This window comes from Tetrao urogallus (assembly GCF_951394365.1).
Source record: "Tetrao urogallus genome assembly, chromosome: 7".
In the NCBI taxonomy this organism is placed as follows: Eukaryota; Metazoa; Chordata; class Aves; order Galliformes; family Phasianidae; genus Tetrao; species Tetrao urogallus.
This window is the reverse complement of record NC_136820.1, coordinates 33628496-33653859: the sequence shown is the minus strand read 5'-3', so window position 1 is coordinate 33653859 and position 25364 is coordinate 33628496. Positions and strand designations below refer to the sequence as shown.

The window sequence follows — 25364 nt, the reverse complement described above, 5'->3', positions numbered from 1 at the left end:
GTTGGGAAGTAATTCTTGACTCTAATTAGAGGTCCACTTTCTACTAATCTCTATGCTTGTGGCAACAGCTGTGTAGCTAAAGAATACGGCCTTTGCCCTTCTGTGCTCAATAGTCCCTCTAGTTATTTCTAGTGAGCTATGGAGCCCTTTTACCCATAAACCACCAGAAGTATGTATTTTCCTTATAAATAACATCCAGTGCTTTCTGAGATTAACTTAACTGGGTCTCCATCCCACTTCCCATTACTGGCCTGGGGCAAAATACAACTCAGCTGTGGTCTTAGATGGCTGCTAAATGACAGCTCCTGCAGAACACACAGAGTTACCACATATTCAAGTTTCTTTCACCAACAGATGCAGGTGTCTGGCATTCACAGTTCCTTGAATAAAAGCCATTATCCACCTCCTGTCAGACTGTCCAGCAGAAAGAGCTAGGCAATCTGCACAGCACAGAGGTAGCAGAGGAAGGCACTTGCTGCCTCTACACTACAGGGTACATATGTTCCTATTTCTATCGAGTAAATTCCAAGTACTAATAAGCTGAGGCCAAATTGGTCTTCAAGTGTTAATGATAAATTATCAAGCTATTGTCTGAGAAGACAAATCTTAATCTCCAGATCAAAAATCTGGAATCAAAACATCAAAAAATCTGGTTAATGACTTTGAAATCTGCAAATTGTAGCAACAGCTCTGAAATGAACCAGACTGCAGGCTGTAGAAAAGGAAACCTCGCTGGTCAGCAATTTCTCTGTTTTCTACTGCACTGAAAGCCAGAGCAGACAATAAACATTTACTGGACTGCCTGCAAATCTGCTTTCCTGTTGCTTACATTACAGCTAGCATCTCAATATTAGGATCAATATTGGAATACTCAATATTCCATTGCGTGCCAGGTGTTTATGTCTCGATGAGGCAAAAGAAGCATTATAACTTCAGTCATTTAATATTTAAAGCCTGATTAGGTATTTCTCATTTAATCACATATATTATTAATTTCAATTAAATCAGCCTCCCCACGCCTTCAAGTCAGTGCATAGAAGTTGGGTTGCCAAGGAAGAATGATTGCCAAATATTCCAGTTGAGCTGACTGCATTCTGATTACTTAATAACATTCAACTATGTGCAGAATTTGTCCTTGCTGTTAGGCACACAAAACTCTGCACTACTGAAATGAAAAAACTTCCATTGCCTCAGAAAAGGCTGCACTGTATTGACTTATGGTGTGGTTTCTGTTCCAGGTAGTTAAAGATGTCCATAGGTAAGGAAAAAGGCACAGCTTCTTGCTGTACCCACAGCACTAATGAGCCAATCAAAAATGAATGGCAAAAGCCTGCTCTGAGGAGCTGAATTTACCATTCCTGCAGAGATTTGGAAATGTATACTGGAGCCTCTCATAGGAGATGTGTCTGGTGACATAGCCACAACTTGACAGCAGAACTGAGCCCTTAAAGTCATCGAGATAAAAAAAAAAAAAAAAAAAAAAAAAAAAAAAAAAAAAACCCACATGTTCCTCACCACACTGATGGGAGTGATAGGTCTGCAAGTGAAAACCTCGTTTATATAGGATGTTCCTATCACAAGTCCCTCCAGGTGGGGCTCCCACAGCTCCCAGGTGAAGATGATTTGCTGGAAGGATTTCACTGAGACTTGAGTGAGGACAACTCCCTGCTCCCCTCAAAGTTTCAATGCATTTAGTGTCCTTTTGCCTTTTAAGTAATTAAACATCTCTTCCACTTCGCCTGAAATTGCTTTTCCACCCCGTATCACACCGAGCTCTATTCCCAGGCCTCGGGCCTCGCTTCTGGGAGCGCCGAGATCCAGAGAGGTGCCCTTGCCCTCCTTCCTTCCACGGGGACAGGGTTCAGCTATCTCAGCGTTTCTCCCGTCGGACCCAGGACAGGTGCGGCAGTTCCCCGCAGGAGCTCTCTATCTCACCCTCCTGCGAGCTGGCTGTGGCGCGGGGCTCGTTCTTCTTTCCTCCCACCCTCCCTTCCTCTCGCTGCTGGCCGCGTCTCGGCGCGCCCGTGGGCTTGGCTTGAGGCCGCTGCCCGCGCGGGGCTCGGCGTGAGTCACTCCGCCGGCGGCGCGGAGAGCCGAGCGCGCAGGCACACGGAGGCGGCGGGGGCGGGTGGATGCGGGGCGGCGAGCGGGCGGGGGCGACTGGCAGCGGCTCCCCGCCCGCCCACTCACACATGCTGCCGAGCCGCAGTCAGCTGGAGCGCCGCTTCCTCCCCAGCCGCCGTCGATGACCTCTTCGCCCGCCGGCAGCCGCTGAGGAGCCCCGGCGTCCCCGTGCGGGCAGGGGATGCTCCATCGGCCGCCCGCAGCTCCGCGCAGCACGCCCGCCGCGCAGCAGCCTCGGCCGCAGGGAGCCGCAGCCCGGGAGGAGCCGCGCCATGAACCCCCAGTGTGCCCGCTGTGGGAAAGTGGTCTATCCCACCGAGAAAGTCAACTGCCTGGACAAGGTGCGGCGGCGGAGGGCGGGCGGGCGGGCCGGGGGCGAGGCGGCGGGGAGCTTGGCGGCAGGTGGCCCGCACCGTACCGGGGGCTGCCGCTCTTCGGCCCCTCCGCCGCTCATCGGCGCAGGGCGGGCGGCGGTCGCCGTATCGCCGCACTGACGCCGGGCTCGCCCCGAGCCGCGCCGCGGCCGCAGCGGGCACCCGGCGGAGGAAGAGGGCCCTGTGGGGGGGGGGAGGGGGGAGCCGGCTACAGCAGCCGCCCGGGACGCTTCCCGGGGGCAGAAGTTGCCTGCGAGGTCCGTTCGCTGGGCTGGCGGTGTCTTCCCCGAGTCGAGGCTTCGGCAGCCGCTTACGCAACGGTGCCTCGGCGGTGCCGGGAGCAGCGTACCGGGGTGCGGCAGCAGCGACCTGAGCCCCGGCCCTGCCGTGTCCGCTTCGCAGATAGATAACGCTCCGGGCTGTGGCACTGCGCCCAGGCACCGTCCCTGGGAAGGGAAGGCGGTGGGAGGGAAACGCCGTCTTATGCACTAAATGTAGTTTCTGTTGTGCGTACCAAAGAGCTGCGCATCGCATCTCGGGTTTCTTCTCTTTTTAACTAGACCAAAATGTCCAACTCCTGCTTCGGTTATCTTTAAAACAGTTCTGGCAAGGTCACCGTGCTGAGGTCTCGATATTCACTTCAACAGAGAATTTGCATTTCTGAGAGCGTTTCAGAAGCTCCTTCAATTTTGCATGAAAGTGATTCCTTTGATGTAGTTTACAGAAATCTATGATGCATGGCCAAAAATATTGACGTATAGCTGTGTTTTTACATGTCCTGTGCCCTAAAATAGCTTTCAAAACATTGGCATTGTAAGTAATGCTACTTTACATTTCTTTACAGTATTGGCATAAAGGATGTTTCCACTGTGAAGTTTGTAAAATGGCTCTGAACATGAATAACTACAAAGGATATGAAAAGAAACCTTATTGCAATGCGTAAGTATTGTAAATGTCAGGTCTTGCAGAAATGCTCATGAAAGGAAAGCCTGGCTTTGGATGTTGTCAAATAGGTGTATAGTGCTGTAAAAACTTAATCTACCATGAAGCAGTGCAGTCCAGAGCAGTTTGTATCTTTTCAGATGGAGTATTCTTGCATTCAGGTGGTAGAAGATGAAGATGTTTGATTATGTTGTGTTTGGGCAATGTTTTAATATCAGATCTCAGGATACAGGTCCTTTCCTCCAAGAAAGTGCTGGGTCTGGTGCTGGCTCCTATTACATTCATTATTGACCTGCTAGGTTACAGTTGTCCATTATGCAGCTTTCTGTTAAAGGTTATGGACCCGATTAGCTTTTTGTAATAAGAAAACAAAGTCCTTCTCTGCTGTGTAGTTTACCAGAGGCAATATCCTGGGTCAGATTATGGCAACCTATTTTTAAAATTGTTATGTTGTTCACATATCTCAGATTACTAAGATAAATATTCACAAAATTCCCTGCTTCTGATGCTTTGTGCTATTTTGTGTTTTGTATTTTCTGTTAGTTTTTGATAAAGAAAATGGATTAATTTCAGCTGTAGAGTATGATTATGTGGTGTTCCATTCCAAGATGTTGTTGTTATTTGGGTTTTGAAGACTGCTTTGATGCTTGGCTTGCATGTACTCAGAAGAGACTTTTGACGACACATACGCACATATCAAAGGCACTTACTGCTCTTTGTACCATGCTCCTAAGGTTTATTACGTGCATTTCAGTATGTTTTCATCTTCAGAAACACTTACTTTATTACAAGGATATTTCTAAAGAATTTTGAACCAAATTTGATTGTAGTATTATTCCTAATGTTAGTCATATATTGCCAGTGTTTTTATCTTTACCTGCTTAAGTATGCTTATATATTTTAAGAGAGAGGAAGTATAAGCTATAGGCACAGCGTATTATTATTATTTTAAATATTTTTTTTACAATCCTCTTGAAATGTTTTTTTCCATGTTGAAGTAGACAGACCATGGCTGGCCTTTGAGGAATAGTTCAACAGGTATATATTCATTTATTCCAGGTTAAACCTGAAGCCAGGCAATGCCTATTTGTCTAAAATGTGAGTTTTGTTGTAAAAAATGCTGTGCTGTTGAAACTTGAAACACCTGTTTCAGTGTGCACAGCTGTACTTCAGTTGCTTTAGGAGCATGTGCAGTTGGACACATTCTAGCTTTCCTTGAAGTGCTCTGCAGTGCAGGGGAGTGACATCAGACCTCCTGTGATAATGTGTGGCCAGTTGGCTGTCTAACATGCTGTAGGGAAGGTTTCTAAGAAAGAAGACTTGTGCTTCAACAAGTGGCATGCTGGAAGTTGAGCCTGACCTAAAGCTTACTGACCCTAGAGGTGGTCTGGTTTTGGCAGTGTTTGACTTAAAGCTTAAGTACAGGCTTATATAATTTACAGTGGTTGAAGCTTTGATGACAATTTGGTGCTTTTACCTAACTTTCTGGAGTTAAATCTTAGTGGTGATGCTTTAACTGCTTGATCTTTCCTTCTTTTATGCTTGATAACAGTTTTTACAAAGTTCACTTTGTGGTGTGGGTTGGGGTTTCCATGCTGTATTTATTTCATTTTTGTTGCAGGAGAGTTTTGCATTTATGTAGTTATGTTGCATGGTATCTCTTTCTATTCATAAATGAGGGGGAGTAAGGATGATGGATCTGTTGCATACTGTTCAACTGCTGTTCTTCCTATTAGTTTCTTTAATAAGTTTTATAATACAAATCCCTACATTTGCAGTGTTCCTAAAACATGATGTATGAAATAGAAAGAAACAATGTAAAACCACAAAAAAAAATGGGTTTATTAAATAAGGGAAAAAAAATTTACATATATATACACACACACACACACACACACAGGCATGTGTATATATATATATAAACAATGTATACTTTGTATATATAAGGGTGGGTTTTTTTTGAGATACTTTAAAAAGTAATTATAAGAGTCCTATGGAATGACTTATGGAAGACCAATATGCATTTTGTGTTTTCAGTGAAATCTAATATCCTTCAAAATAGGAATATGTTGTCTGTGCAAAGCTGTGTTTTGAATACACAATTTATTTAAATTACGATATTTTGATACAGTACTCTTCTCAAAGCTTCCTTATTTGCAAGCAGATGCCATTATAGTATTTTCAATTATGATGTGTATTATCCAGGGTTCATTAGTATGAGGCAAATCCATTTTTATGTTAAATACTGCTTGATCAGAAAATCAGTGAAGAAAAGAATGCAAATTTACTCACACAAACACCTACAAGCATTTGACAAAGAACAATTACTCTTAGACTGTTGAGGCCATCCATCAATGAGAATGTAATTTGTGGACAAAAGTGAAAAAATATGCACTAATTTGCATAGGAGAGCATTGCCCCTAAATTATTTAATGTGTTTGGAAGCTGTGGTTAGCTTTTTATAAGGACCAGTTGGAAAGCATGTATCTTCATTCCTGTGTCTATTTGTTAGTTCAAGAGTTAGATGATATATTGATTGTATTTTGACCTATGAACTGGAAGTATCCCATTTCTTTTATTTCCAGGTGCTACAATTAATATTTTCTGAGTAAAAAGCAGAAGTTACTTTGACTGTAAAACTAATTGTTTTTCCATTAATTAATACAAGTAGAAGATACTGATTTGTGAACATTTCACTTCAGTTTATACTTACGGTGCACAAGGACAAGGGCTTGAAATTAATGGATTGATGAGGACTAGTGAGCTGAGAAGTAATATATTAGGAAATACTTCAAATTTCAGCATTCAGTAGAATGGAACGGAAATACTGATTAAAACTCTGTTTTTTTAACAGCAAGTTTTTTTTTTTTTTTTTTTTTCAGCTATTGGGTATATGCATTGCTCGTGTTATGAATACCTTGACAGCAAAAGTAGCTACTGGGTAGCAGAAATAATACAGACCAAGAAGCTGGGTTTCCTACTACTGCAGTTTTGATATTACTTTTGTAAAATTGTAGATTTATGAAAGATCCCTTAACTTAGTTAAGAGGTAAAACTTTAAGTGTGCTTGCATCTAATATGGCTTTAATGAACTACATGGAACTCTGTAACAGGAAGACCATTCTTTTAATGTCTCCATTAGACCTTTCAGTTCTCTTATCTTAAAGCTTACACATTTTTCTTCTCGCTATCTTTTCTATTACTTACATAACTTACAAGCTGTTTTAGTCAGAATAGTTTCTACTTGTTTGTGTGGTGCCTAGAATGCTGGAGCTTTGATCACAGCTGGGACCTCCAAGCGTTACAGTATTCTCATGGTTATGATATTATGTTTCTCTGTTTACTTGCATTCACATTTCACTTGAAAGGCCTCATAGACAAAAAATTTTGAATGTTTATAGCTGCTTAGCATTTGGGCACTTCCAGGTTTGGCTAATAACTTCAGTTTTGCTTTCCATTTGTTGTCTGACTTCATACACACTGCTTTGCCAGAGAGCTGCCTTATTAGTGCAATAATATTAATGAGATGAAGGGCGCAGGCTTACAGTCCAGTTTTGTAGTTCAGCCTGGTGCTATGCATTGCTTGAAGCAGGTCAATTAGCCACACTTTGTGTTTCTGAATATTCACATAAGTAATAAAAGAAGGATTAAGACAAAGTTGCTTTTGGGTCATGCGAAGTCTTGGTAGGTCAACACATCTTTAGTGCAGATGGGAGCCCTTGTTATGCTTCACCTGCAGATAGAGCATATTAAATACTTGTCTGATGTATATGAAATGGCAAAAAATAATAATAATTTTCTTCTTGTCAACTCAGAGCTTATTCTTTTCATCTGCAAATAACCAAACTGATGGTAGGAAGTGAATGGCATTTTGGCAACTAACTGTGTACTAGTTCTCAAGCTTGTTAAATGATTGAATCATGTCGGATGATTACATGGTAACTTATTCTTACAAATATTCATATAAATAGTTCATTTTTTTTTTTTTTTGACAGATTCAGTAGACCAAAACACAAGTCTGTTTTTCTTTAATATGAAATGTAGAAGCTGAAATGCATATTTTTGGAACATGCTCTCCACGTTAGCTGATGGAAACAGACTCCCTGCATGTTTGAACATATCCAACAGAGATGTAATTTTTAATTTCTGCAAAACCTAATAGCTTCTACAAACCTGATATACTCTCTTGCCAAAGGCAAGCAGCCTAACTATTGGAATAAATCCTTCTGAAATAGTTGATATCTAAAATTTTGCTGATTGCCCACACACGGGGTAGCTTCATTCAAGTTTTTATTTATGACTGTTACCATATGGAATGATTACATAACTTTGAAATTTAAATCTACTACCATCAGTCTGAGCATATTGACATGAAGAAAAACTCATCATCACTTTGTTTTTTATCAGGCTTAATTTTTTTTTTTAAACTCATGCCAGTAGGCAATAGATACAAATACAAATATGTTCAAAATACTGTGATGTTAGAAGAATTGTACTACAGGTTCAATCTACAAATGCACTCAAACCTCATGTTTTGAAGTGTGACAGGGAGGAGATGAAAAATGTCAGCTCTTCTACAGCAGCTTGGAAATGATTAAAACAAAACAACAACAACAAAAAAAGCCAAACCAAAACCATGATACAGCCTTTTGGGCAGCTGGATAAGTTGGAAGAGAATGCAGGTGTTGGCAATTAGATGGAATCCATTGCCTTTAAAGAGGAACTTCAGAACAGGGGCTTGATTTTAGCTGTGAAACATGCATGAGTTTTCTTTCTACCAGTCAGAAAAAGGTGAACAGGTATGTCATGTTACGATTTGTGGCAAAATTAGTTAGCATTATCTTATTTTTCAGCATTGTTTTAAGTGGATGATTATTTCTCAATTTAAATATGACAAGAAGAGAAAAGGTTGGGTAAGAAGTAGCAAGAATAATTCTCATGAAATGTGTTGAAGTCACTTCTAAGATATACAGAAAAGAGTACGAAGAGTAAACATTTTCTTTTAAATTCTTTATCATCAATTGTTACTGAACACCATCTTAAAAGGATAATCCTGATTTTGGCTTTAGGAAGCAGGTTGTTTTATGTTATGATTACCCTTGCTGCCAGTCATGTTTTTTTAAAAAAAATCTTCTGTTTTTGAGCTTTTCAGCTGTTTCAGATTATTAGTTTGTTAAAAAATAAGCTATTACATAGACCAACTCAAAAAGGTCATTCTTACGAAAAGAAAGAGCTCAGAAACTCCCATGTAAACCTTAGGAGGCCAAGATTTGCACTTTATCACTTTATTAATTTTGTGTATTGAAGATTTTTGTCTTAGGATGCAGTATAACATGAACAATGCAAATAACAGAACTATTAGAGAAGCAACTCAAGTCAGAGCTGAATGTGTAGTTTAAGTCTGTTATTTCTGGTTCAGCATCCTGTGAAGTACGAACTCCTGTATTTGGAAACATCCATCGTATCTCCTGTCAGTCATATTGTCTTTAAACAGCTCTCTTTCCTCACTGATTGTATTTTCTGTTCATTCTTGTTTATCTACCTTTAGTTATCTCTGAAATTTCCATGTATCTGGTTTGAATTGTAGCACCCAATGGAGCATTACCACAAGTAGTAGAAAAGAATGCCCATTCAGTTCTTGTGTATGTTTTCTCTTAAGACCCAGTGCAGTTTTTACCACTTCATTATTATTTTTTTTTAAGTCATATTCAGACTATATTTTTATCTTACTGTGCATAATAGCAGCCTCAGCACTTGTTATCCATTATCTGAGTAATTAATTATCCTTGGGATCTTCTACTTGGTTCTGACTCAACTAAATCTTCATTTTATTTTTTTTTCCCTAGGCTGTTTCCCCAGTTTGTTAAATTCATTTTATATTCTAATTCTGTTCTTTAATGTGCTTACAGTTCCATCCTATCTACTGGAAACTTAATAAGTTTCCAGTACTTAGATGATCTAGAGATCATCTAAGTGCATCTAAGAGATCATCTAGAGATGGAAATCTACTGCAAACTTAATAAGTGCAGTCTTCCTCATTTCCACATCACCAGATGAAAGCACAGAATAGAACTGGGCCCAGCGTGCACCTCTGTGCAGCCTTCCTTCCTGATAGTGAGCAGCAATGAGTGAATTAAGTACTTTATCTTCTCTGCCTATTCGTGAAGTGCTACATCAAGTGTTGAATTCTGCATAGAAAGAAAGCAAATAAAACTGAATGTAATAATTGCGAATATTTATGGAAATATTGCTAAAAAATGAGGAACAGCTACAGGCACTCCTGTGGAGCAAACACAGGCTTTTGCTTCTGTGGTATCTGACTTGGTTAACTGAGCATTAAGTCCAGATTAGTACTGATGATATTGAGTAATGGAAAAGACGATAGGACAAGAAGCCATGTCTCCTTGCTAGGAGAGCTGAAGGAGCTTCTTAGGCAAAATTTATTTGAATTTCAGAGAGGTGTTTGATGTTTGTGTTTACGCTGTCTGAACAAGGCACACACTCAGTTGGTGAGTTGTTGAATGCTGTGCATGAGACTGATGGTTAGTTGCAAAGGAATCACTGAAGTATAATCACTGCTGACACTCAGGGGTTGGAAGAGTTGGGCAATGTTTTGATCCCTGGGACTGTATTTCAGTAATGGGATACAAATAATTTTGCAGGTTCCATTTCAACGTGTTTAGCTGGCTGAATCCTGGCTGTGTGTTTGAACAAGACCTGTACACAATGCCTCGTGCTGGTGGTTGGGTAGGGAGGAAGCTCTGTGTGCTCCCTTGGTTCAGATTGTTGCAGGCTTTGGAAAGCATAGTGGAGTGCTACAAGCTTAGCTGCAACCAACCTGCTTCCCTGCTGGTGCAAATGGAGTAGAAAAACTGCCCGGAGGGAGATGAGCTACGTTTTTTCTGTTAGAGTGGGTGAATTCATAGACTGTGACTGTAGCTCCTAGTACCTGATGTGAGCATAGGGCCTGTGTTTGGAATTTTGCCGGTTGATGTAATTACTTCAAAGAGATGGTTACAGTTCAGTGTTACCTAGGACATTGCTAGGGCAAAAAAAATAGAAAATGTGTGAGTGAGTATTATACATTTTTGTGTAAGACTACAATAAGCATGATATTCAAAGACATTTGTATGTCATGCTTGTAGAAATCCTTGTTCTGTGAAATCCTGATCTACTGCTAGTTTATGTCTTGGCTCATGTAAATACATTATTTTAATTTATATGATCGCTCCTCACGACAGACTGCATTTAAAATAACCATTTTTTCCTAGTAAGATTATAGGCGTCTGCTTAGTACCAATAGTCACAGGATAAAGAATGAGTATTTTTGGGATTCTGTAGCTAGACCTTTTCATTAATTGTTTGTTTTCACTTGCTGGTATTTTAACCACTCTTCATTCTCAATGTAATTTTAAAAAATAGATACAACTACTTGAGATACCTATCTAAATATCAATTAAGTTTGTTTCAGTTGTATTTAGTAAAATATTCAGGCGATATAACAAGGATGATAGATGAAATTTTGTGATTCCAAATAATTCATTTATTTGAATTGCACAGCTTGATCTTTGAAAGGGGTAATAACTGGTTGTAGCAAGCCTGTGAAGTCTTGATGGTATATTTTGTTAACAGTTTTGTGATTTAACTGTTTGGGGATCTTAAACTCTCTTAGCCATGTAATTTCCTGTTGTATTTGCTAAGGAACTTAAATCTATTTTTGCTTTTCCTGAATTTGAAATTGTGTTGTTCTGTTAATGTTGTTGATGGTCATAAGTAAAGATGCTGCTGTGACAGATTATTTCTTTTGTAAAGCTTGAAGAAAAATGTGTATGTTCCAACCTTTCATGTCATGTTGAATTTTCAGAGTAGGTGATGACGATGAAGAATGACAACATTATGCCAACCAGCTCAGTGTCAGTGAACAGTTTTGATGTTTACATACAGTATTACTGAAGGCTTGCCATAGTTATCTGGATAACTTACGATCATGACTGAGAGTCAGTTCATTTTACTTGTATAATTTAAATGTGGAGTGCTTACAGAAGTTTTGCCAAATTTAGATATTGTAGAAGTTGCACAGAGTTGAGTTATGTCATGTTAGATTCCTTAAAAAGGAGGAGAAGTGGCTGAAATACTTGTTGATTAACTGGTCTGTCCACATAGAAATGAAATCAGCTGGCTCATTCTGCACGTAATCGTATGATCTTTCAAAACAGCTTATTGAAAAGCCACTAAAACACAGGTAATTCTCTTTCTTCATTCACAAATTAGACCATTTCTCCTCCCTTGCTGTTAAAATTGATAGTGTATCAGAATCGACCATGCTGTTTTCTTTTGCTTTGTTGTTATGGAGCCTGAAGAGAATGGGGTTGTTTGTACCAGGAGGTAGAGTCTGAATGATAAGCAGTGCAGAATGTTTCATCTCTTGTATTTCCTCCTCCACCTGTCTCTTCCTCCTCCACTCCCCCATATACTTTTGTTCTCAGTTGCAGTGGAACTGTATGACTGTAGTTGATCCCGTAATATCTTAAGGGAGGAGGACATAAAAATATGCCATCAATGTCACAGTTGGGAGAGAACTAGAGCAGCTTATTTTTAGAGATGAAAAAGTAATCATAATTTGGCCAGTAACTATTTAAGCACATATTACGAAAGCTTTTCTGGGGGATGCATAGACACTTTCCAAAGAGTATTATAAAATGTATGACTATGTAGAAGCTGTGTAACTTTCCTTCTTCTAAGGTCTTGCCTCACAGTTTCCAAAGAACCACGTTGCATTCTTTTTCCTTAGGAGCGCAACTGTTTGGAGGTAGTCCATCATGTTCTGCCTCTTGAAATGGCACTGTGTTTCTCGCAGGTGTATTGGTGTAATGCCAAGTTTGCATATTTTAAAATAAATTTGTACTGCATTTTAATTGAGTTATATTATACCTCAGGTTTTTTTTTTTTTTTTTTTTTGAACTTGGCAAACTAAATGATAATAGCTGTTTTCATTTTGTTTTGTTCCAGTTTTACTCAGGAAGAATTCAATACTTCTAATACAATTCCTTACAGTATGAGAGTACTGTAAATACAAATATTTAGGGAAAAGATTAAAACAATAAGATTCTGCTTTTTAGATTAATTAAAATGAAATAACTATGCTTTGTAGAGGGGAGAATTGTTAAAATGAGATAATTTGCCTCAGCTTGAGGAAAAAAAAAAAAACCCAACCCACAACAAACAGCACTGATATTGCTTTTTAAAAATACATAAACTATTCCTGCAGAACAGTGTCAAGAGCCATGTGTTCAATATAGCAAATAGGGTGTTCATGTGCTGTTTGACAATGTTTATGTGCATGTGTGAACGCAAGAGTGGATTTGTCAGGGCATAGAGAAAGAAAAGGGATCAACAAGTGAATTTCTAGCAGCAAGGGTGCTTAACTAGTGGCTGGCCAGGAGACCATTACAACAGCACTGTGCTTTCCATGTTGATGTGGTCTTGGCTGCAGTGTGCTTGTTAAAGAACCTGCCTTAAAGGAATTGCCTGATCGTGTGTTTGATAAACGGTACTGTGTGAGGGAAGAGGGAAGGAATGCCTGTTGGAAGAAGGTTTGTGCAAAATCTGTTGTTGAATAGCCTATTGTGTTGGTGTGTTTGTTGTAAATTTTGCCATAACATTAAAATTTACAACCCCCTTTTTTTTTTTTTTTTGCAATTCTTGATGTGATTTTTGTCAGGCTACCAGAAAGCAGATGAAGTTTGTTACAACAGTTATTAGCATAACTCTGTAGCATTATCACAAAATTGTCAGGGGTAATGGCGAAAGGGGAAATCAGACTGGAGGAAAAACTAAAATATATTTAGAATAAAATATTTACTTCCCTGAAATATCCAAAGGGGATTGGCAGACCTAGTAAACAAGGCTGAAAATATTAAAGTAAACTTAATAGCGGTGATGTGTCTACTTGCACAAAAAGAAAAGGGTATGTGTGCATGCTAGGAAATCAACAATACAGAGATGGAGAAGATAATTAATTTATAAAAACTGTTTGAGATTTTCACTTTAGCAATAGCGAACTCAGTCTCTGAAGTGGTCACGTTTTCTGTTCTGATTAGGAGTGGGGTACTCTCATGCTGGCTAGATAGCCGTTTGGATCATGACATGAACTTTGGGTTTATTTTGACCTCAAGAACCGTGGGTAACCCAGGGAGATGAAACAGCCACTCTTGGGCAACTCATTATTTAAACAACCAAATGGCTTATATTATTGTTGTGTTAGAAATGTTGATAATACAGATTAGCAAGGATGGAAGAAGATTGGAGAAGAAGGAAGAGAAAGGAGCTTAGATCTGGCTGAGTTAATGGCCAGCCTGCTGCACTTCATGCTTATCCACGTAGCCAGGTTTTGGTTCTTGTAGGGTGATGCAGGATATGCACCCTCTGTCTGAGTTCTGTTAATTATGGCATTAGCTTAACAATAGTAAATGCATATTCAGAATAGAACGTGAGATGCAATTATTACATAAAATATGGTTTAGTTTATTGGCACTGCAGGTACTGAAGATTTAGTCCTGCTTTGAGGAACTTAAGATGTTTTAAAAGTGTTATGAAGTTAGAAATTCATAAGGAAAGTTGTGACGATTGGGTAAAATAGAGTTTCTCACTGAATTTGATGCCCACTGAGAAGTGTTTTTGAACACTGAAATACTAAGCTGCTGAATAATGTTGCAGTGAAGATGAAAAGCTTGAGGAGAAACCAAGAAATGTGGTGAGAATTGTGAAAATGGTTTGTATCATCTGTGATCGTTTTTTCTGGCAGTTTAATACAGGCGGGAATATATTGGAAATCTTTTTTTTTTTTTTTTTTTTTTTTTTTTCAGTGAGATAAAAATGGATATTCTGTGTAGTAATAACTTAGATTTTGCATTTATTGATTATGAACAGCTCAGCATAGCCACATAATTATTTTGAAGTATATATTTAAGTGTGGCATATCTGGCTTTATTGACTCCTATGCTTCTCCAGTACCAATGACTGTTTTTGGAAAACTTAGGAATTATTTATAAATACGGATTTCTGTGCTTGTCACTGCAGGAAGTTTGGAAGGAGATCCTGAAGTCTGAATGGAAGCTGGTCAAGTTTTACGTGTAGTAAATCTTGTGCTGAAGATTTCTTTCAGGGTGACTTTTGCCTTTGTGAAAGATGAGCTCAAAGGAATAACGCACATTCCTTGCGCTGATTAAATGCTTAACTTTCGTGATCAAGCTACTGCTGTTTCAAGCCTCATTTGAGTCAGCAGCAGGAATCTCTTACTGCTGCTCAAAAGGCAATGACAGATTATATGTCTCCTATGCAGAATAACGCTGTACGTGGGGTATATTAACAAAAGGAAAATTTAAGCTTGTCAAACTGGGTTTGGACACAAATGACTATAACATGTTTTTAAAAGTTGAAGGAAATAGGGTAATAATGATTGTTTTTTTTCTAATTACTTATTCCACCCTGAGGGGAATGGTAGCTCCTGCTTTTTCATGGCATGCTCCATTCTATCCTTTCTGTCGTGCTGTAGACACGGACTCTTTTTTAGATTAGCAGATTGGCCTCTTTCTGCCGTTTTTCATTGTATGTTTTCAAAGTCACACCTGGTTGTTCAGCTTCTCACTCCAATGGGTTTCTCTTCTCTGTTGCAAATTTCAAGTGTGACTAATTCAATGCATGATGTGCCATGACCACTGCCCATGATGTGAGACAGATGTCTCCCTTGTATTTTCCATCTGCATTGTTTGTATACATCCTGGATCTCAGCTGTAAATATCTCAGTCTTTTGATGTGTGTTTTCAAAATATTTGTTACAATAAGGCACTACTTTACAGCCAGTATAAGTGATATTAGTAGAAGCAGCTAATAGTAGCTAACGTCTCATGCCGTATTAAACACTTCTGGTTTTACAGTAGTGGTAGATTCCATGGTCAAAGTATTTAGCTTTGCCAGTTGGACTTATTTTGCTTAGATGTATTTTACCATTTTTAAGTTAAAACATTAAAATATTGTGTGTTAGTTATGTTAATTTTGTTATATATGTACATTTAGTACATATGTATGTTACATTTACTGCTGTGATGTCAGTTGACAAACCATAGAGTCGTAGAATGGTTTGGGTTGGAAAGAACCTTAAAGATCATCTAGTCCACACCCCCTGATATGGGTAGGGACACATTTTGCTAGACTAGGTTGTTTGAAGATCCATCCAACCTGTTTTTCAACATCTGCACCTTCTCTGGGCAGCATCTCCCATTGTCTCACCACCCTTGTCACAGAAATTTTCTTCCTTATATCCAATTTAAATTTTCAGTTTAAAACTGTTGTTCCTTGTCCTGTGACTATAGGCACTGTTAAACAGTCTGTAAACACGGAAGGAGATAAAATATGCTATTTTCAGGACTATAGAGTCCTAATATAGCTGGAATTCTGTAATCTGAATTCTGCATCTGAATTGTAACCATTTTGATAAGCGTTTTTTAAAGAAAAGGCCCATGAGTATGAGAAACTCCACTGTATCTGAAGGTGTAGGAGGAAATTTGTGGTACTATTGCCCTTGTGGAGCACTTTGATGCAGGCTTTATACCTGTATGCGTGTCCAATTTTAACTTAATTTCCTTATTAGGCATACTTTTTTAGTTTTATTAGGGCTTTATTAATAATTGTGTTTCTTTTTTTGTATGCATTTCAATTAAGATTTGTGGTCAGCTCCCCATTACTTCAATACATCAAGTAACATGTTGGAAGGAGAATCTAGAAGCATGTTGAATATTATCCTTGGAAGCAAAGTCATAAGCTAGAACATAGTTGACTCCAAACAATCCCAAGGCTGTTAATTCACAAGGACAGTATCTCAGTATATTCAAATCTACCTTCTTCCAAACATGTGGAATTAATTTATTTGGCTTGGATTCCTTACCTGCACTGGGTTTTGCTCACTGTAGGATAATTTCAGAAGGTTTTGTTTCGAGGTCTAAAACTAATAGTGGACAGTGATAGCTGGAGTTTTTGGTCTTGATATTATGCAAATAAATTTAGATTTGTAAATCAGAAGATTTCCTTTGGAGCTTGATGTCTTCTGTAATTATGGATAATTAGTACACATTTATATAAAATACTATAAAATATACTATCAGTATCTTTAAACTTAAAGTAATTAAAAAATTGTGAAAAAACATGCTTCACATCCTGTGAATGATGTATCTGTATTTTTGTATTTAAATCTTATTTGAAGGAAACTTTTTGGAGAAGGGAAGCTCTCATTTGCATAGCTACCTTTTCTTACTGGAAATACAAAGTAATGTCAGTTTGTATTATGTTGCCAGGAGCAACTGTATCATGTTTACAATAAAGAAGAGAGACAGTAAGGTTGGGAGATTTTAAATTTGACTCATTGGTGTTTTCTTGTTTTTCACAGTGAATTGAACTATTATGGTTTTGTACCTTTTTGTGTTGCAACATAACAGAGCTATTTGCTTTGTAACTGTGAGCAAATTGAAGTTGTTAAAAATGGTTCCTTTGCTTTTTCTGTGTATGCAGGCCTACTTTCACCTGATCCAGATGCTTTTTGATTATAGACTTGAAAGAACTTGTGCATGCCAAAAAAGCATTGTTTTTTCATCCTTTGTTTATTATAGTGAAAAGATATACTGAGATGTGAGATACATTATTACTTGAAAAATGTTAATTCTGGAAAGAATTATGTAGGCCATTTCAGTGCATACATTCCTTGCAGTCTTTTGCAGATTTGTTCTGTTTCATTGTTAGTTGTAAGAAAGCTGATATTAATTTTCAAAAGTTATTTTTCTGAAGTAAAATAAGAGAAAAAACAGTAACTTGGTACCTTCTTTAAAGAAATAACGGATCACAGAAAGCATTCAAGGCATAATTTCAGTATCTTCTATAAAACAAGTATACTAAAAAAAGCCATTTGTTTTGGTTGTAGTAAATAAAAGAGAGATGGGCAAGAGCTGGGAAAGCATTGGCATTCAGACTTCTATAAATAGTCAGGCAGCCATCAGTTTTCTCAAGGAAGTGATGGGGTTATTTTTGAATAGGGACAGCGCAGTCACACCTTTTAGAATGTGGAAGGCACTGTACATGAAACCAGTGGGTACTGTTAGAAATAGACATCTGAGCTGGAAAGATTTTCCATATGCCACTATCTTTATGAAGCATGTACTGAGTAGACCTTCATAAACAATTATGTTGATGCATGGGAATTCATCCCAGCTGTTTTGAACTTGCAATTAAGGTGGGCAAAAAGTAAAAAATACTTTTACTGTTCCTGTAAAACAAAACAAAAAACAGGAGGGAAAAGAGCTTGCAAAGTCAGAAAGGCATTTGCATTATCATTTTAAAAGTAAAGTACCTGAAGAACACACTCATCAATTACTTCGTTTGGTTAATGCCTTGTCTTTGTGGGACATCTTACCCAGAGAGCTTAGTTACATAGAGCTGATGGGAAAAACATTATAAAATAATAAATGTCTGTGGTGAAGGGCTGGAATTCTTCACGTCCTAGTGCACCATTTCAAGGAGTGTCCAGTGAAGGAGAGGACAATTGATTGAAACACCCTTGTCCTAAATGTAGAGTATTAAAGGAAGGTTGGCAGGATTAAATACTGAAAAATCCCTTGTGATTGTGATATGGTGCTAGTTTTTCTGGACAGGGTTTTGAAGAGGATTGTTGAAGGTGCTTTTCAGATAGTTGACTATTAGAACTGTTGTTTCTCTCTTAAGCATTTCCCATCACAGGTAAGTGATAGTGTCTCTGAAAAGTAATTGAAATAGGTCTCTACTTACTCCATGTTCTGTTTTCTCAGTGCAAGATGTTGAGAAATACTGCTAGTTGTACTTTGAGTGCTCAATTTGGCATCCTTGTCCCAGAGGGAAAGACATTCTCAATGGAATATCTTGTTATGGTTTGATTTCTTTCTTACTGCAAGCAGAAAAGCTTTTATTGACATTACAAATAGAAGTATACAGTAGGATAGTGGAGAATACAGTTTTATTTTAACTGATATAAATTATTAAGACTAGCAGCCATGTCTGTAAGACAAGAAATATGTAAAGTGTTGGTGAGAGAAGCACTTACTACACAGTAGCAATGGCAGAGAGTAAGAGCATATTAAAGCACGCCTTGGTAGAAACTGGAATGAGGAGAGGCAAAAATGTGACATTCCAGGAAGGCTGGAGTACAGATGATGATGCTATTGCATGAGAATTCAGAGTAGAAAGGGCTCTGCACGTATTATATGTTCATTAAGTGATTAAAACATCCAGTCCTGACTTTTAAGGTTTTTTTTTTTTTTTTTTTTTTTTTTTAACCTAATGCTGGCAAGTTTCCCTTTCTGTTCCATCTACATAGGTTGTTAAATTTGCCTTGCCATGATAGCTGAGAGCCTGCCAGGAACACATTAAGCGACATGATTAATGTCTGTCACGTGTTTATTGTCTCATCTTCTTCTCAGCAGGTGTTGTGTATATGCAATGTAGGTTTGAAGAAAAAGATTGCAAAGATGCATGTGTGTGTAAAGGAAGAATTTGTCAAACAAGTGGGATGTGTACATTATATAATCATAGGGGTTGGAAGGGACCTCTGGAGACTACCTAGTCCAGTCCTCTACTAAAGCAGGTTCCCTACAGTGGGTTGCACAGGAAAGTGTCAAGCCTAGTTTTGCATATCTCCAGAGAGGAGACTTTGCAACCTTTCTGGGCAGCCTGCTCCACTGCTCTTGCCACTATCAAAATAAAGAATTTTTTCTTCATGTTTGTATGGAACTTCATATGTTTCAGCTTGTGCCCATTGCCCCATGTTCCATTGCTGGGTGCAGTTGGAGCAAAAAAAGGATCAGTGGCAGCCCTGAGTTCCTAGAAACCAGGCTGAGTAAGGAACAAATTTCTTCAAGGAAAGCTCTATCTCCATTTCAGATGATTTCTATTCTTGTAGAGGCTTTTCACTGAGTGCAGAGCAGTGTACTGGGAAATGGGTCTTCCTCCGTTAATTTTGCGCTGCCTGTTAAAATACCTAATCACATTCAGAATGAGGGCAGGTAACTTGAACTTTGTCTGAAACTCTGTAGGAAGTCAGCACTGACTGAAAGAAAGTTTTCACATGCTTTTAACTTCTTTTGCTTAGGGGTTATTCTATTATATTCTGTCTGAACTTGTTTCCTTATGTTACCTGGTACTGCCTAGCAAACATTTGAGTGTTGGAATGATAGGGACATGCAGCATATGAAATCCTGTCAGTTATTAGAAAAGTCTTCTGAATTAGAAAATTCACTCTTCTTGAGTGAATTTGTGACTAGAAAAAATGCTTTCATGTTCTAAACGCAGCAAATAAATTATTGTATTACTATTTTCTTTCGTACCCTATATGTCAGTGTGAAATTTCTTGAAAGCTTTCATAATAATACATTATTGAAAGTAGTCTAGATTTCTGTATAGTTTGGATGGCATTAAGTATAAGAATGAAATGGACATGGCAAATAATGAAACTTGTTTGAAGAAATTTCGGGGTTTTTCTGAAAAATATAATGAGATTGATAGATCTTTGCACGATTTGTTGTATGGGAGAAGTGCCTCCAACTGGTACACACAGGTTTACCTTTTCTATGTAAGCTAGTTCAAAAACCATAAACAGATATTTTTCTTTTAGTATGAGCACGTTTATTTTTCCTTGACTATTAAATATGATGTTGTATGTGATTATTGTTACCTTGGAATTTTAATCTCAGTTACAGAAGGTCTTGGTTACAGTTGCTTAGTAACATGTTACGGAAACAGATCTGTTGATTTATGATAGTATATCTACAATATACTTATAACTAGATACGTTGTAAGGAAAGCAAGTACACAGCGTGGGTGTGGATTTCAGCTGAATGTTTCTAATAACCTCTATCTTCACATCGTATTTTACAATAAGTGTCTTTGTACTGGTTAATCTGTTATGTAGCTTACATAACATGTGATTTACATTGTTGTACATTGTTCTGTTTTAGTTTTAGATAATCTTGACTTGCTGCCTTTTAAACAATGCAGTTTCTAGGTGAATCTGAAAACTGATTGTGTAGCCATTTACTTTCATGGGACTGCAATTCCAGTGCAAAACTTGCATTTGTAACAGGAACAAGCTGTAGGATAGAGAGGAGATCATGGTTCATTTTTATGTAGTGTTAGACTTCAGTTCCCAGGACAAGAGTATGTTAGAGATTAAGTGTCATGAAGTTTGATTTAAGTAAGTAAATAAAAATTTTTGACAGCTAAGGGAATATTTAGAGATGTGCTGACTGTTGCATATGTTTAAGTATTTGTAATTAATGAATTTTAAGGTTTCTTGGAATGTTTGAGGTCTTTCATTTCTTTACAAGCAGGACTCAAGATTTCTGTTTACGTCCTCTGCAGTATATTTCAGAAGAATTCAGAAATGGAGAAATTTGCAACATTAGCATGCTTTTTCTGTAACTTATCTGTGAAATCAAAACTTAAGCAAGCACCTCTGAGACAGATGGAGTGTTATTCAAAATCTTGGAGCCTTAAACACAGACCAGACTTCAGGAAAAAAAATGCAAATAAATTTTAGCAAATTCATTAAAAAGTAAAACAAAACCAAACATCCTCTGTGAGGCCTGAATTCATACTGCTGTTCCATATATATATTTTAAAGTACAGGTATGTTGTGTTCTTTAGTTTAGAACATGTAAGTAAATCTTAGGCCAGGTATGTGGATGCTTTGTGCCAGGCCAAAGAAGTTGGTGTTATACGATGTAACAATTATAGTTTGGCCTGTCTGGCTAGTATACATGTTACAGTTTCACTGTGAAATAATGTCATTCTGGATCCTATCAAGGTCAAAAAATTTATTGTGAATTTTTAGAATTTTTCCTGTGTATACTGTGAAAATTCAGAGAGAATAATGGGTATTTTTAAAGTGGCATTCACACAGCTCTGTTGGCTTTCTGCTTTAAGATGCTTGTACGCTATTATGGTTGTTCTGCTACTGTCACATCCCTTTATTGGAAAGCTGTGGGTGGCATTTATCTCATCTAACTCCGATGCATCCCATGTACGTGAGCTGAAATAATTGTTCTGGTTGTCCGTCTTTGTAGTCAGTGAAGAAATAAATGTGTTGAGTCAGATGAACTGGAATCTTACTTTATGATAGAGCAAACAGACTTTATTCATTGTTAGTTATGTTGACTCCAGCTCCATGGACTAGCCCTGAGAGTTACTTCTCATGAAATGAGACTCGTCCTGTGCGTGGGAGCTGACTTACGGTGGTTATCTGTGGGCAGCTGTCCGAAACAATGGCCTCAGTTTTTTGGAACCCCTACCGACTCCTCATATTCTCATGCTTAGTACTTTATAGATACTTAAGCAAATTTGTGGGATAGGAAAAATTTCAATACCTCCATTTTATTTTTTCATTTTTGTGTTCTGTTACTTCACAGTGCACACAGCTCTGGGAGATTGTGTCCCTGCACTGTTGTCATCTTCAAATTCTTGTTATTCATATTATTAATGTGAAAAAAAAAGTTAACATCTTGGATTTCAAAGTATTTATGTCTCCATTTAACACAACAAAGGTTTGTTCAATTGTCTATCAACTCTTGTTCTGCATTTGCACTTTAAGTCAATATTTTTTTTACAGTTTCATTTTACTCTTTCAGAATAATTTGATTAGTGCTCACTCAGCATGTGGAAACCCTTTCTATGATCTTCCATAAAAAATTAATTTTCTAAGTCCAAGTCAGCGATTTATCTCCTCACTCTGAGCTCTCTATTTGTTTCATAATCTCCTGTATGTTTTTCCTAGCTCTTGTTAAATCTTTATTTACATGTAGTAGAAGAAATATACAAATTCTTGGACTAAAGACCTCTGCTTATGATACTGTGAGTGTAGTAAGTCTTAAATTGAAGTAATCCATCCTTGATTTTTTTTGATAGGAATTAAAACAATACCAACTACTACTAATGTAACTTTAAATTTAAAAACTCAGAAAACATTTTTCTTACATTGTTGATAATTTTGTAGGCAATGAAAGTATATTTTTGGGATACTCAGCTGGCTAGTCATGAGTTTTTTTGAATTTATTTATTTACCAGGCTCTCTGGAGGTGGTAGTTGGCATGTAGCCATGATTTTTAGTCAACACTGCAACAGAAGTGTATTCCCTTGACCACTTTTCTAACAGTTTGAAGTTGTGGCTCTTGTTTTACAATGGCTAGATTCATTTTAGGAAGAAAACAGCATCGTGTTGTGATGCCCTGCCTGCCTACAGAATAGCCAGAATTCTCTCTCTTTTATTTTTTATTTTTATTTTTTTTAAACTCAGTTGGTTTTTCAGTCCGCAGCAAAGCATTGCACTGCCTTTTACCACATGGAATCATTCAGCTGGTGGTGTGACTTCCAATAGAGCCCATCCCCACTTTCATTCTGCTTTTTGAAGTGCTCGCTTCCCGGTTGTTGAAACAATGAGCCTGCTTACTGCTGCTGCCTTTAGACACCAGCCTGAGTCTGCCACGTGACCACCACTTAGAACTTTTGAAAAAAGCAAGAAACAAACAGCTGCTCTCTGTTTGGTGTTCTTACTTTTTGAGTAACAAAAATTGACCATTTTGAGATAGAAAAATTCTTACACTGTTACTGGGATTTTAGAAGTGCAACTGCAGAGGAAAGTTTTTTCTCTGATCCTTTTATATTCCTGCCTATGTCTGTACTACTCACACAAAATATGCATTGAATATTTTACTAAGAAATATTCTTATTTGCTCAGTGTTTTTTGTTTGGTGACTAATGTCAATGAGGTATCTGGTAATGCATGGACCCAGATTTAAAGGAGCTTAACAGTTGGCCCATGTATGACTGTTGCCTGTGAGTGTTACTGTTGTCATTCTTTGAGTAATTAAAAAAGATCTGGAAAACCTTGAAGCTCAAGGGTATAGTGACCTGAATCCTGTCACAGTGAGAGAACCCATAGAAGTACTTTGTTTGAAAGAGGATAATTCTGTATTGAAAATTTTTTCTTGAGAGTTAAATGCTCAAGTTCAACATTTAAACTTGGATATTTTAATTCATGGAAAAAAAATCCATTTAATTTCTTTTTGAGCAAACCTTTCCCTACTCATTTACTTGCTAAACTAAATTTTCCACGAGATATGCATTTAATATTTAATTTCTGGCCTAGTTATAAATGTACCCATAATCTCATAAGAATTATTCTGACATTATCTGTGAAGTGAAATGGAAATTATGAATGCAATTCTTGTTCTGCCTTTATAATATCTTATGCAAGAAATATACTTCAGCCTATACATAAATTAGGATTTTCTTTGTTCATGGAATGGTTCCTATATAATTAAAATTGATTATTTTTAATCACTAAAGTTAATTTACTTGAAATATTGATTAGATCTTTGTCCAGTGGAGATGAAGAAAAAATTATATATATAAAATGTTATTTTGTTTACAAAATATGTGGGAAAAATAGTGAATTTAGTCAGATACCAAATGTCACGGTAGTCTGTGTATAAAATATTATCATTGTGTCAGTTAATACCTAAACAATATGTAAAAGCTGAAGACCTTCTTTCTAACCATTAAACACTCAATACTGGTAAGACACTATTTATCTGAAACTATACACCATACGTATCCAACACACTAGTTTTGTTTTTGTTGCCCTCTTTTTGTGTTTTAATAATAATTTTTTAAAAGTTACTTATGTACATTAATTATATGTTTTATCTGTGGCCCAAGACAAATCCTCTCCACTCAGTGTGATTTAGGCAAGCCATAAAATTTGGACACCCATGGTATATACTGTTCTTTATGTTCAGGTGTTCCTCTAGGTAATGATGAAAGGGAACAAGTCCCTTAGGGGTGCTGAGTCCTTTTATAGTACACTGCTAATGCTCTGAACTGCAGTGAGAGAGAAAACAAGATATGGAAGCTCCTTAACTTGCAAGGTGATGAGTATGCAGGATCAGAGAAGTACTGTGGAAATATTAGGAAAAAAATAAGCTGTAGGCTTGCTCTTGGTTTAGTTGTTCCATAGGAGCAACCTAAGTAAGGCACAAACATATGTAGTAAGAGGCGCATGAGGAAGTGATGCACTTAGCATCATGTCTGAGACTATTTTAGCTTACCAGCATGAGTGACTTTGTATGCATCCTCTGCAGCTGTATAGGAAAGCTTTGAGCAGCAAAAACTTGTAAGGATACATGGTAATAGTATGTAGAGATAGGCAAGTGTCACTTTACCTACATTAAGTGAAAATAAATCAGTATTTATGATGAAACACTACATGTTACATCAGTATAAGTATTTTCACTGTTCTTTGTCTTTTCTCATAGAAAATATAGCTAGCGTTTTCATTTGTCTTCATATATGCACATGATTCTATTTGTTCTTGAGCGTGTTTTGAATTTAGTGTGGTGTAAAGTAAATAAAGGTCATGTTATTGAATATATTTACAAACTTGAAGAAATTTAAATGTAACTTTTCAGTTACTAGGTACCTGTATCTTCTATTTAAAATGTTCATGGAAAAATGATTGGAACATTATGAGGACAGTGTGAGTGTCAGCAAGGATGGGGCATTCACCACTTTTCTGATCAACCTGTTCCAGTGCCTCACTGCCCTCATTGTAAAATAACCTTTTTCCCTATATCCAATCTAAATCTCCCCTGGTTTAGTTTGAAACCATTTCTCCTTGTCCTGTCACAGCAGACCTTGCAATAGAGTCTGCCCCCTTCTTTCTTACAGTCTCCCTGTAGATATTGAAAGGCTGCTCTCAGTTCTCCCTGGAGCCTTCTCTTTTCCAGCCTGAACAGCTCCAGCTCTATCAGCCTGTCCTCATAGGGGTGGTGTTCCATCCTTGGGACCATTTTTGTG

General features: G+C 37.7%; 1 protein-coding gene across 2 annotated transcripts in view; it reads left to right on the top strand.

The window, feature by feature from the left end:
• Positions 1–2396: 2396 nt before the first annotated feature.
• The window catches only part of LOC306948731 (LIM zinc-binding domain-containing Nebulette), a gene marked incomplete at both ends in the record, with an annotated part of 234835 nt that continues 211867 nt past the window's right edge, over positions 2397–25364 (top strand). For both annotated transcript variants that reach the window (XM_079538416.1, XM_079538415.1), the window contains 2 exons: positions 2397–2465; positions 3343–3437. In XM_079538416.1, the coding sequence (XP_079394542.1) occupies positions 2397–2465; positions 3343–3437 (164 nt within the window). The remainder of the gene's footprint in view (positions 2466–3342; positions 3438–25364) is intronic.